We start from the raw sequence: 12,500 nt of genomic DNA on the forward strand, positions 1-12,500 counted from the left end.
GATCATAGTAATAATAATAATATTAATAATAATAAAATAAAAATGGTAATACTATTAATGATAATAATAATAATGATAACAGTAATAAAAAAATATATATGTATATATAAATAAAGAGAGAAAGAGAGAGAGAATTGAGGAATTCATTAAACTTTAAACAAAATTTCAGCTTTTAAAAAGCAGGTCCAAAAATCTAAAAATCCATTTTTTAAAGAGTGGCCTCAGTTTATTGCTCATTTGATATAAAGGCTTGTTTGAGTCCCTTTAATTGAGATACATGGTCCTTGTTGTGGCCCTTTCTTGAGATAAGGGGCCCCAGTTTTAAATCCTTTATTTGAGATAAGGAACCTCTATTTGGGGCCTTAGCTATAATTCATGAAGCCTCATCCATGTTACTTCAAGTTATGTATATATCACTTAAATATGTGAGTAATAATATGCAAAATAGGGATGGGCAAGTAAGAAGGTGGGTCACATAGTTTTGTTGGCCAAGGGGCCACAGACAATCATAAGCCTATTCCAACTCTGTCTCTTGTCTCGTTTTCTTATTTTCTCTCTTCCCCATTCCTCTCCCTTTCACACTTCCCACTTTTTTTCTCTCTCTATTGATCTGTTCTCATTTACCCCCACCTCCCTCCCTCCCCCTCTCCCTCTCTCTCTCTCTCTCTCTCTCTCTCTCTCTCTCTCTCTCTCTCTCTCTCTCTCTCTCTCTCTCTCTCTCTCTCTCTCTCTCTCTCTCTCTCTCTCTCTCTCTCTCTCTCTCTCTCTCTCTCTCTCTCTCTCTCTCTCTCTCTCTCTCTCTCTCTCTCTCTCTCTCTCTCTCTCTCTCTCTCTCTCTCTCTCTCTCTCTCTCTCTCTCTCTCTCTCTCTCTCTCTTTCTCTTTTTCTTTGTTTATGCAATCCTCTTCACCTCCTTAGTAAACTTTTTTTTTTTTAAGCCTTGCAAAATAATCTAAGTATGATATAGAGTCTGTGTCAAGAATTTGATTTATTACATGAATTGCAAGTTTGCCCATTTTGCACAACTAAGAGAAGAGTTATAAAAAGATGTTGAGAAATTCCTCAATACAAATACAAAACCTGCTAATGATGCAATATTTTTCAGGTTGGAGGTGATGTATATGCAGTTGACCAGTCGACTTTCCTCATCAAAAAATTTATGTACGATGGCAATGGGGGCGACACATTCTTCTGGGCAGGCTCTAGGCCTCGGCCAAGTCCACAGGGCTTCATTGTACCCAATGAGCTCGGCAGGTGGGTAGCAGCATTTGTGTGTGTGTGTGTGTGTGTGTGTGTGTGTGTGTGTGTGTGTGTGTGTGTGTGTGTGTGTGTGTGTGTGTGTGTGTGTGTGTGTGTGTGTGTGTGTGAGTGAGTGAGTGAGTGAGTGAGTGAGTGAGTGAGTGAGTGAGTGAGTGAAAGAATGAGTGAGTGAGTGAGTGAGTGAATGGGTGAATGAGTGAGTGAGAGAGTGAGTGGTTGTGTATGTAAATGGACTGATATAATGATCTAATTATTACTGTTTTTCCCCCAGGACCAACGTGCTTGATCTTTACCTGAATAAAGATATTACCATCAAGCTTCCAGATAATAAGAAAATAACAGAAATCAAATGGTTGTCAGTGTATGACCTCAGTAGACTGGTAAGTAAATGGAGTAAGGAAGGATATTTTTTCTTATATATTGTTATATGCAAACTTTAGGATTCACATATTCTTTACCTAGACTTGTTATCATCATTATCACTAATATAAGTTTCTGAAGACAATGATTTTATTATACCCATGTTTCTCTGTTTCAAGGAGCCATTTGGTGATGTGTATATCCCAGAGGGCTTTGAGCCACCCCAAACAATCATACTTAATAAACTGTCCTCCAAGACGGGTGAAGTCAGGTCAGGTGCCATTACCATTGCTGACTCCAAGACTATTATTATTGACAGTGAGTGGTATTTTTGTTGAGATTTTGGCACTGGGTATTAGCTGAGAATTCAAATGTAATATGTAATGGTTATTTCTTTCTGACATAATTGAATGTTTTGTTATAATGTGACTTAAATACAACTGCTGTGCTCATACTTCAGAGTTGTCATATGATGGCACTGGTGATGAGGTCTACTTCTGGGTGGGTGTTGGACCTCAGCCCCATTCAAAAGGCATAAGGATTCCAGATGAGCATGGATAGTATGTGGTTCCTTCTTGATTCATTTGTTTGTCAGTCGTTTGTGTATACATATATGAATGAAAGAGACCTGATTAATAGCACCATAACCCATGCAGATTTATACCTAAAATTCTGTAAATAATCTCTCTTCTGTATTATCCTGCAGCATGACACCACTTCAAAAATACAACAGGAAAACTATCACTTTGGAACTTCCTGGTGATCTCACTGTGTTCACCATAGACTGGCTGTCTCTCTATGACACTAAACAGCAGCGGGTCCTTGGCTCTATCATAATCCCTGAGGATCTTAATGTTCCACCATCACTTGTGGAGATCATTGTAAGTATCAGAAATTAGGATTAAAAGCCTTCTAGTTTGGAGAAATGGATAAAAGTAATATTAACAAACTAGATTTTATAATTACTAAAGTGAAAAGTATTTTAGCTAATGTTGGATATGGTGATATAGTTCTTTCACATTTCTTTCATATCATGTAACTGTGTAACTCAGATTTAAATAAACCTTTATTTGCTGTCATCTTCCAGCCACATAACAACAATATGCCCAACTGTGTTCAACTCCACAAAGAGCTGCAGATATCATGGGAGGTGTTTGGAGATCAGATTACCCTTGAGCTTGCTGCTCAAGTGGGTAAGTAAAGACAAATTCATCATAAGATTGGTGTATGTCATCTTTTGGAAGTATAATAGGTAGTAAGATACACTTGAAGCATATTGTGTTTAAACCATTGTTAATTTATTTTCCCTTTTTCTGCAGAGGAAGATGAATATGTGGCTTTTGGGATGAGTGGTGATCCCCACGAACCTAAGATGGTTGGAGGTGATGTGGTGGTTGCTTACATGGACGGATATCTTGGTTACCTGGTTGATTATAACATTTCTTCATACATGCCGGTAAGACTTTGAGATGTGAAAGAAAATAACTTGGAGTGAAATGCACATTGTATTTAACCCTAGTCATGATCCATATTGGGCATTATATATGCTCTATAGATATCTGCACCACTTACAGGCACTCAGTCACACACACATGTATATGCAATGATCCAGCACCCACACCTGCTCCTAATTATTAATGATTCATAATCTTAGTATAAATGATCTACAGTCATAGCTTCACAAGGACCTTTCTCATTTCAGTGCACAGAGCTGTTAGGCAACCACAAGGGTGTGTGCAATGATGACAAAGTTGGAGGCTATCAGGACTATCAACCATTTAGTAGTAAAAGGGAAAATGGTATCAACATTTTCACTCTTAGGCGTCGCTTAACCACCCGTAAGTAGCCTGTAGATTATTTAAATTTTCAAATGTATTTCTGTGCTATTGATTAGATCATGCTTTCTAGCTAAGTTTAACAGGAAAGACAGTAAATGAATAAAATAAATCTGTGATTTCATATGAAAAAAAAAATAGAGATTTTGTTGTTGAGAAACATGCCTAAATTCATCTTGATTGGTCAGTGGGGCTTGGTGGGCATTACATTGTCATTATTAAGCCAAGCCTTCCCAAGACTCTGACCTTGACCCACTCCTTGGACCTGATTCGACTCTTTTTCTTATTGTCTCTAAATATTGTCTCTACTATATAATCTTGTCAAAATTCTCTTTGCGTATCCATTTCAGCTATTTGTTCATCTGATGAGTTTGAAATGTTGTTTTATATTTTATTGTGGATATATTTTCCTTTTATCTTTGTATACTTATTAGTGTGTGTGTATGTGTGTGTGTGTGTGTGTGTGTGTGTGTGTGTGTGTGTGTGTGTGTGTGTGTGTGTGTGTGTGTGTGTGTGTGTGACCACTGTAGTATCTATGGTTACAGTACAATCATGGGGAGAAATGTTTGTGCAAGTTGTCGTTTTTTTCTTCCTTCTCTCCCTTTTCTGTAATATTTTCAAGGCTCTGCAAAATAATAATAGTTATCCATCCTTTATATTCATAGCTGACACTGGAGACATCGCTTACCCTGCAGAAGGAGAGGCTATGATTATTTGGGGACTTGGCAAGTTGGATGTGATAAAACGACCAACAATGCATCACACATGGTCCAAGGTAGGTATAAGATATAGATAGTAATAATTTTGAATTGATGAATTAAATTATATTTTTTGTTTTTTTCCTTTTTTTCTTGAGGGAATAATGATTTTGAAAGAAAAGTTTAGATTTAGAATTATGAATTCTATGAATTATAATTCCCACTAGTAATATGCCAGAATACTGACTCAGTATATTGACAGCTTTTTTAATTAATCTAAACAAGCAAAGGATAACACCACAATTGGATATTAAAAAGCATACCTGTAGCAACTTTAAGCAACTGCTCTGAAAAAAGCTAGTAATACTGTACCATGCATTTTTTGACAAGATATCACCCTGGCAGTTTATCACCAAAAGAGGGTTTTCGGATTAGTTGCCCAGAAATGTGTTTACTATAAGTTTTGTTATGTTAAACATTAATCTTTAACATAAACATCAATATATTGACATAACTGCACTATAATCTTATGATTAACAGTGCATATATGTGAATATATCAATGCTTATGTTATATAAATGTTTAAACTAACATTTAACCCAATGCCGACGGGCATGATGTGTACATACGTGCTATGCCCACTGTGAGTTACTTGTTTGATTGTTTTTACTCATAGATGGCTACACTTGTACTAAGTCTTCAATGAGCCAATTACGATTACTGCCTGTCTCACCCGTTTACCCTTTTCTTTGATTTACAAAAACATTTTACGTTATCTTATTTTGCTGTTACTAATGTTTATAGTATAGTAATTATAATGTCTATAATAAAAATAACACCATCGATATTCATTGCACTAGTAAAAAATACATTTTGCCCACCAATTCAAATCCTGTAAGGTCACAAGGTCTACTAATTGACTCCTTTGTGGCTAAGCACTAGCAGAGCCATCTATGTGCAGAGACATTTCACAAAAATATAGAAAATGAGCACAGTATTTCTCCCATTTTTTATTAATTTTCCCCAGCAGCATTGGGTTAGTAAATGCATTTTCAGGCAAGTGATCTGACAACACATTTGGACTTGCATACCTAAAAATATATATATATATATATATATATATATATTATATATATATATATATAAAAGTATGTGTGTGTGTGTGTGTGTGTGTGTGTGTGTGTGTGTGTGTGTGTGTGTGTATTAAAGGCCACCATCGGTCAATGTTTACTGTGGCTTTATTGCCTCTACTCACTCCTGTCAATATATATATATATATATATATATATATATATATATATATATATATATATGTATATATATATATATATATATATATATATATATCTGTGTGTGTATATATATATATATATATATATATATATATATAATATACATACATAATATATATAATATATACATATATATACATATATATAAATACAATACATATATATATATATATATATATATATATATATATATATATATATATATATATATATATGCGTGCGTGTGTGTGGGCATACATGTATGTATGTATATGTATATATTATATGTGTATATGATATATAATATTTGATATATACATATATGTGTATATATGTATATATACATACATACATGCATATAGATATATACATATATACATATATATACATACACACATACATACATACATACATATGCATCTATATGTATACACACACATATATTTACTGTGTGTATATATATTTATGTATATATGTATATATATATTTTATGCATATATACATATATATATAGTATATGTATGTATTTATGTATGTATGTGTGTGTATATATTTATATGTATATGTTTATATATATGTATATTATATATATATATATATATATATATATATATATACATATGTGTGTGTGTGTGTGTGTGTGTGTGTGTGTGTGTGTGTGTGTGTGTGTGTGTGTGTGTGTGTGTGTGTGCATATGCACGTGTGTGCATACATTTGTGTATATATGTATATATATATATATATATATATATATATATATATATATGTATATAAATATGTATGTATAAATTTTTATATATAATATATTTATATATATATATATATATATATATATATATATATATATATATAATATATGTATGTATATGTATATGTATACACGTATGACTTTTTATAACTTCTGATCTGATATTTGACTTATTCCACCTCCAGGTTAAACAGCCTCTTGAATTTGCCAGAAAGCCCACAGAGAGAAAATGTTTTGCTTTCACACGTAGTGAGAAACTAAAACCGTGAGTTCGATAGAAAGAGCTTCTATTGTAAGCCTATTGGTTACTTTTATTTTTATTAGTATTATTATGGTTATTATGATTATCAACATTATTATCATAATTATCATTATTATTATAACTTTAATTTTTATTGTAGTTATTATTATTATAATAAATATTAGTATCATTATCCTTCATTGTTACAATATACTCTATTTTCATGCACTCTTAGAACTTTTCTGATATTTATTGATAGTGTGACATGCTGCCATTAAGTATTTGATTGATATATAAATATAATGTAGTACTGATTACACATTATACATTATCTATCATTTAGGAACAAGGACTTTTACATAGGTTCCTAAATAAATAGCATACATATACAAGCATGCATACTGTGTATAATTTTTACTTTTGTAATAGAAAAAATAAGGACAGAATATAGCCTGACATGCTTCTCTCTACAGGAGAAGGTGGGGTCCCTTCCCCATGGCCGATCCTGCCATGAGGGAGTTCAAAGCCCGTCTTGGGCCGGATGGTGGAGAGAGAGGATATACCGCCATGACAGGACGTATGTTTTCCACATTGGTTCATATTTGTAGCATTTTAAGTTCATCTCAGTTAATATATTTGCTCATAATAGGGAAAAGGATGCATATATAGGTGATTTACCTGTAGAAATAGTGAAGATCTATATATAAAGTGCACATTTATATATACATTTTATGGTTCATATTTTTATATATACATCCTTCTAAACTTTTCTGTTCAGTTTCATATATGTATTTTATCTAACTAATTAATTTTGAAGGTAACTCATGAGGCTTAAATCAATGTTTGCTAATGAAATAGTTATATACATTAGACTGGTACATTATTATTATTTATGTATATATACTATCTTATTAATTTGCTTTTATCTTTAAACTATTCGTATGAACTTTTCCGTCATTTGTTTACTTAGTCCTACACCTTTATCAAAACTTGAATATCTATGTACCTTAGTTATTATTTATTTTATTACACTTTAATTTCCTTTTAGTTTGTATGAGCCCTTCAGTGTTAAATATAATGATTTTTTTTTTTCCCATTATATTCCACAGAGCAATCTGAAACAGGATTGGCTTGGTACATCAATGGCTATATAGTTCCTGATATTTACCTCAAGAGGAACACCAAATACAGGTTCATGGTGGAGGGAGGATCCAGTCCATATGACCCACAAAATTATCACCCACTGATTATCACAGGTATAGTTTTGGCTTCTTATGATATGATATCTACTCTCTCTCTCTCTCTCTCTCTCTCTCTCTCTCTCTCTCTCTCTCTCTCTCTCTCTCTCTCTCTCTCTCTCTCTCTCTCTCTCTCTCTCTCTCTCTCTCTCTCTCTCTCTCTCTCTCTCTCTCTCTCTCTCTCTCTCTCTCTCTCTCTCTCTCTCTCTCTCTCTCTCTCTCTCTCTCTCTCTCTCTCTCTCTCTCTCTCTCTCTCTCTCTCTCTCTCTCTCTCTCTCTCTCTCTCTCTCTCTCTCTCTCTCTCTCTCTCTTTCTCTCTCTCTTTTAATGGTTACTTAATTAATTTTACACAAATATTTGCTGAACAAATTACTTTATATACTTCATATGCTAATCCTACATTCCTTTGAGTTGCAGTCCACTGTAGGTGGAGGTTTTTAAAATATATACCATTACAGATGAGCCCCATGGTGCTTACTCCCAGTTAACTGAGGAGCAGAGGAAGGATGTTAATGTATTGGCTGGAGTTGGTTACTCTGTGAGAGGAGATGCCAGGCCCACTGCTGGTAGGTGGTTTATTATGACTAATACATGATTCGTTTCCAAATCAGACACTAGGCTGACAATTTGATGTTCTTAGTGAAGAGAGAGTAACTCAACTGTGTATTTTACATGTTTGATTTAGCTTATGTCTCTTTTCAGCTGGACGTCTATGCTTGTGGAAACACACTAATGATGGTGATCGCCGCAAAGACATGGAGTTCCAATCTTTTGAAAGATTTCGTAATTCCCTTATGCTTAATTGTGGTGAAGGTATGTTATCTTATAAGTATTATTCATACAAAAATAGATATTGTTTTATATATGAGGAACTACGAGTACTTTACATACGATAGTCAAGCTACAGTGACCTAGATATCAGAATAAGTTGTGTATTCAAAGGCCAGTTTAGTTGGGCAACATTTCAAATTATGTTTAGGACTAAAAGAGATTGGGGGGAGGGGGGGATTACCCAAGGACTCCATTATATGAACTATCTGTTCAGCATACAATATATTTATATAAGAAAGACAGCTTTTGTAAATGTATTATTTTGAAGAGAGTTCTTATGTGCAACAACCAATCTTGTAATGCAGTCAGCTAAGATTGTTATGAATAAAAATGTTTTTCTTTCCTTCCTCTAGGAAATCCTGCAGTGCTGGAATTCACCCCAAATAAGTCCTGGCCAGATGTCGTGTATTACAACAGCTGGACAGGGCCTAATATGGGTTGGCGTCTTCACATTCTTGATGAAGTTAACACCGAGAGAATCTTGGCAGCTGTGAATAGTGGTCACATTTCAGCTGTTCCTTTCATTTATCACTTTTCTCTTATTCTTTCATTTAGCGTTTGGGCAGTGGTGATGCTCCAAGTATAGCAATAATTGTTTTATTATGAAGTATTTAAATTTTTACACTTGTTTTATAGGTGGTTACAAATTATAATTTATTGTTCCATTACATCTTTGTTATTGGCTCTCTTTCTACTTTGTATTAGATCAGACATATCAAATCATTGGCTATGGGTATACTTTTCAAATTATTAAGTTCTTCATATAATGTATATATTATACATTTATGTTGTAGTGAATTTGAAGCAACAATTGTACACAAATTTTATTTTCAAATTTCTCACTATTTGTGGCAATTACCATTGCTGAAACAAAAATAAAATGTTTTGCTGCTCATGAAGTTGTTTATTTTATTTCATGAATAAATATAATTAGTAGATCATTGGACATTTAAAATATCTTTATTTATGTGCAAGACAAACATGGATTTGTGAAAACTGCTCTCCTACATTGGGATTTACCTACTTAGGTCATTCTTAACTTTTAGCATGTGAAGAGATATTTTCATTCCTTTTAATGGTCTGACTATTACAAACAGGCATAGAAATATTCCCCAATTTATGTTTGTTTTTGTTTTCAAGAATTCGTTGAACACAAGAGCTTATACATCTTACTATTGATAAATTTTATGAATATTCCCTCTCTCCCCCATTTTTTTATTTCTTGGCCAAAAAAGGAAGGAATTCAGGGGAGGGGGTATTTATAATGTAAATCTTTATATTCATCTTAATATAATTTAACTTTTACCTTTCACTTAACCTGTCCCATTTTTTTATAATAATGACATATGCCATTTTTTTCACTCTGGTTTATTCGGTAATCTCCTAGCATTATCATGTCACTTGCTTTTGTTAAATACAAGAAATTTAATCACTTGATATCTGATCCTGAGCTATAAACCTGTACTCATAATTTAAATTAGGCCCATGATTAAGAAACAAATTTAGTACAGCATTTAGGACAGGAAAAGATAAAGACATCTGTGGTCAGCAAACTGAACTGCTTTTACAGTGATGTGAGTTCTGCTGTAGCAGTTAAATCCACTATTGAAAATGAAGTACATACGTTCTCACACTATTCTCTGATAAAATCTTACACATGAATGCACCTTAAACACAATGGTCTCATATAAAATAAATATCTGAAAAATTCTAAAATAGGCAACTCTATTCAGTTATATTGTGGTGGCAGATTTGGACCTTGGGGCAATAGCAGCATTTAGCATTTAAGTCTTTTGGGTAGCATTTCCAATGACACTTCACATGTATTCAAAATATGAATACCTACTAATATTTACAATAAACAAGGGTAACAGACTGAATATAATATAAAATCAAACAGACTGTATTAAATAAAGGTTTTGAAAATATATATCCATGCACATAACTTTTATTCTTTATGGATACAGATTTTAAACAAACAAAAAGAAAAAATAAAGTCCTTGACTAGGTGTGGTCTGCTCTGCATATAAAATGCAAACACTTTTAAACTTGAAGGTGAATCTAAAAAAAAAATCAATATCCACTGGTAAAACACACAACAAATAATGAAATATATAATAACTGCATTAGGCTAATAACCTATCTTGCACTCAGCTGTTAACATTGAAGAAATGCTTTCCATCGCTCCTATCTCACTCTGAACCCAAACCAATTTAATCTTTGACAACCTTCTTAATCTATTCAGTTTCCTGTTTTTTGTTGTTTCTGAAAACTAGATTTGATATATATTAAGTCCAAATAGTAAATCAAACCAACTTAGTAATTAAAGTTTCATCTTCCTCCAATAAGAAAATAGGTGTATATGCACAAATGTGTACATGTGTGGGCATATGCATAAGTATGATCGTATGTATGTATGTATGTAAGTGTGTATCTATGGATTAATGGATGGATGAATATATGTGCATGTATGAATATATATATATGTATGTATATAAAAGCATATGTATATGTATGCGTGTGCGTGTGTATGCGTATATTTGTGTGTTCTTGCATGAATGTTCCTATTTCTGTTTGTGTGCTTGTGAATGTGTATGCGTATGTGAGCATGCACGCGTGTGCGTCTGTGCACATTTGTGAGTGTGTGTGTGTTCCTATTTGTGTATGTTCATGTATGTGTTCCTATTTGTGTGTGTGTGTGTGTGTGTGTGTGTGTGTGTGTGTGTGTGTGTGTGTGTGTGTGTGTGTGTGTGTGTGTGTGTGTGTGTGTGTTTGAGTGTGTGTATACATATACATAAGTCTTCATATCCACAAGTTTTTGATCTTGCTTTCAAAAGACTTGAAAGTTTAAATTTCATTAGTGATAAAATAATTTCATTATAAACTGTAAATTACATCCAGTATTAGAAATTTACATATGCTTTAACATCCCTCTAGAATAAGGGAAATATAATTTTTCAACAACCTACATACTAAAATTTCTTATTAGCAAGAAAATGAAATGTGAAGATTTATAAATCAGTTCAGCAGAGTAATAAAGAAATAATATATGCGTAATTTCATAAGTTTACATGTATGTATGTACATTATGCAAATGTGAATTTATGACTATGCAGATTCTGCAAAGCATTTTGAGCCGTTCCATTCCATCCTTGCTGATTAAACAGCTACTCCGCAAGAATGAACAAAACCAATACAATACCCAGCTATTTTTCTTGAAAATCAGTTACAAGTATCAAATCTTGCAGCTGAAGTCCTGAAACTTTCTGTTGCTTGTGAATGTTAGCTGTTCACCTATTGTAGGCAATAATATAATGTGATGGGGATTCTGGTGTGAAAAGCTGTCTGGTGCAGAGGACATCTTATATCACAGGCAAATATGACCCCTCCTCACCTGGAGCGGTATGCACAATGCAGCTTAATATTAAACAAATCTTGTTTACCACCTCCTAATAACTGATATGAGCATTTTGTTATTTGCTGTTACCTGCATTACTATCACTTGTCTCATACTAATGCTACAGGCTGACTGCTGCATGGATTCTACGTCCACTAGAAGATAAGTAACATATTAAAACATCAATCAAAATCATAGAAAATGATAAGCACCACTTCACAGTTTGCATTGACATACAGTTTACTGGTGAGTGTCTTTGTTTATAATGATAATTAAAAGCAAACTCTGACTAACCTTCATTTGCTTTAGACCTTATATGCAAATATGGCAAGATTTCAATGTAAAAACAAAGAAACATCAAAAGTTGAAAAAATCATTATTTTTTCATTATAAAGTGTAATAGATCTATGGGTTATGCAGCTATGAGGTACTTCTGGAAAGCATCAGCCTAGAAAAGCTGTACAAAATATGATTTTGTGCAATATATTATGCAAGTACAAAACCTCAATAGCAGAATGATTGATCCCCTTGCAATGAATAGATGGTGAGTGTTATGTGGTAGAATAATCAGTGATTTTTTTTCTTTTTTGGTGTATGCTTTTTTCAGATTCCAATCCTCAA

General features: G+C 33.2%; 2 protein-coding genes across 2 annotated transcripts in view; one reads left to right on the top strand and one right to left on the bottom strand.

Annotated features, from left to right (window-relative positions):
* Window positions 1-9,377, top strand: part of LOC125027361 (protein Skeletor, isoforms B/C-like) — a 16,786-nt gene extending 7,409 nt beyond the window's left edge. Inside the window, exons 3-17 of the mRNA XM_047616402.1 lie at window positions 1,106-1,254; window positions 1,532-1,640; window positions 1,800-1,938; window positions 2,081-2,180; window positions 2,327-2,501; window positions 2,708-2,813; window positions 2,940-3,076; window positions 3,323-3,458; window positions 4,121-4,230; window positions 6,358-6,437; window positions 6,887-6,990; window positions 7,523-7,669; window positions 8,110-8,217; window positions 8,354-8,464; window positions 8,836-9,377. Coding sequence (XP_047472358.1) covers window positions 1,106-1,254; window positions 1,532-1,640; window positions 1,800-1,938; window positions 2,081-2,180; window positions 2,327-2,501; window positions 2,708-2,813; window positions 2,940-3,076; window positions 3,323-3,458; window positions 4,121-4,230; window positions 6,358-6,437; window positions 6,887-6,990; window positions 7,523-7,669; window positions 8,110-8,217; window positions 8,354-8,464; window positions 8,836-9,068 — 1,944 coding nt within the window. The 3' untranslated portion in view covers window positions 9,069-9,377. The remainder of the gene's footprint in view (window positions 1-1,105; window positions 1,255-1,531; window positions 1,641-1,799; window positions 1,939-2,080; window positions 2,181-2,326; window positions 2,502-2,707; window positions 2,814-2,939; window positions 3,077-3,322; window positions 3,459-4,120; window positions 4,231-6,357; window positions 6,438-6,886; window positions 6,991-7,522; window positions 7,670-8,109; window positions 8,218-8,353; window positions 8,465-8,835) is intronic.
* Window positions 9,378-11,159: 1,782 nt separating this feature from the next.
* The window catches only part of LOC125027210 (protein fem-1 homolog A-like), a 20,042-nt gene continuing 18,701 nt past the window's right edge, over window positions 11,160-12,500 (bottom strand). The window contains exon 2 of the mRNA XM_047616151.1: window positions 11,160-12,500. This exon is cut by the window's right edge and continues 784 nt beyond it. The gene's annotated coding sequence lies outside the window, so the exon portion shown is untranslated.

This window comes from Penaeus chinensis, chromosome 7, assembly GCF_019202785.1.
Source record: "Penaeus chinensis breed Huanghai No. 1 chromosome 7, ASM1920278v2, whole genome shotgun sequence".
In the NCBI taxonomy this organism is placed as follows: Eukaryota; Metazoa; Arthropoda; class Malacostraca; order Decapoda; family Penaeidae; genus Penaeus; species Penaeus chinensis.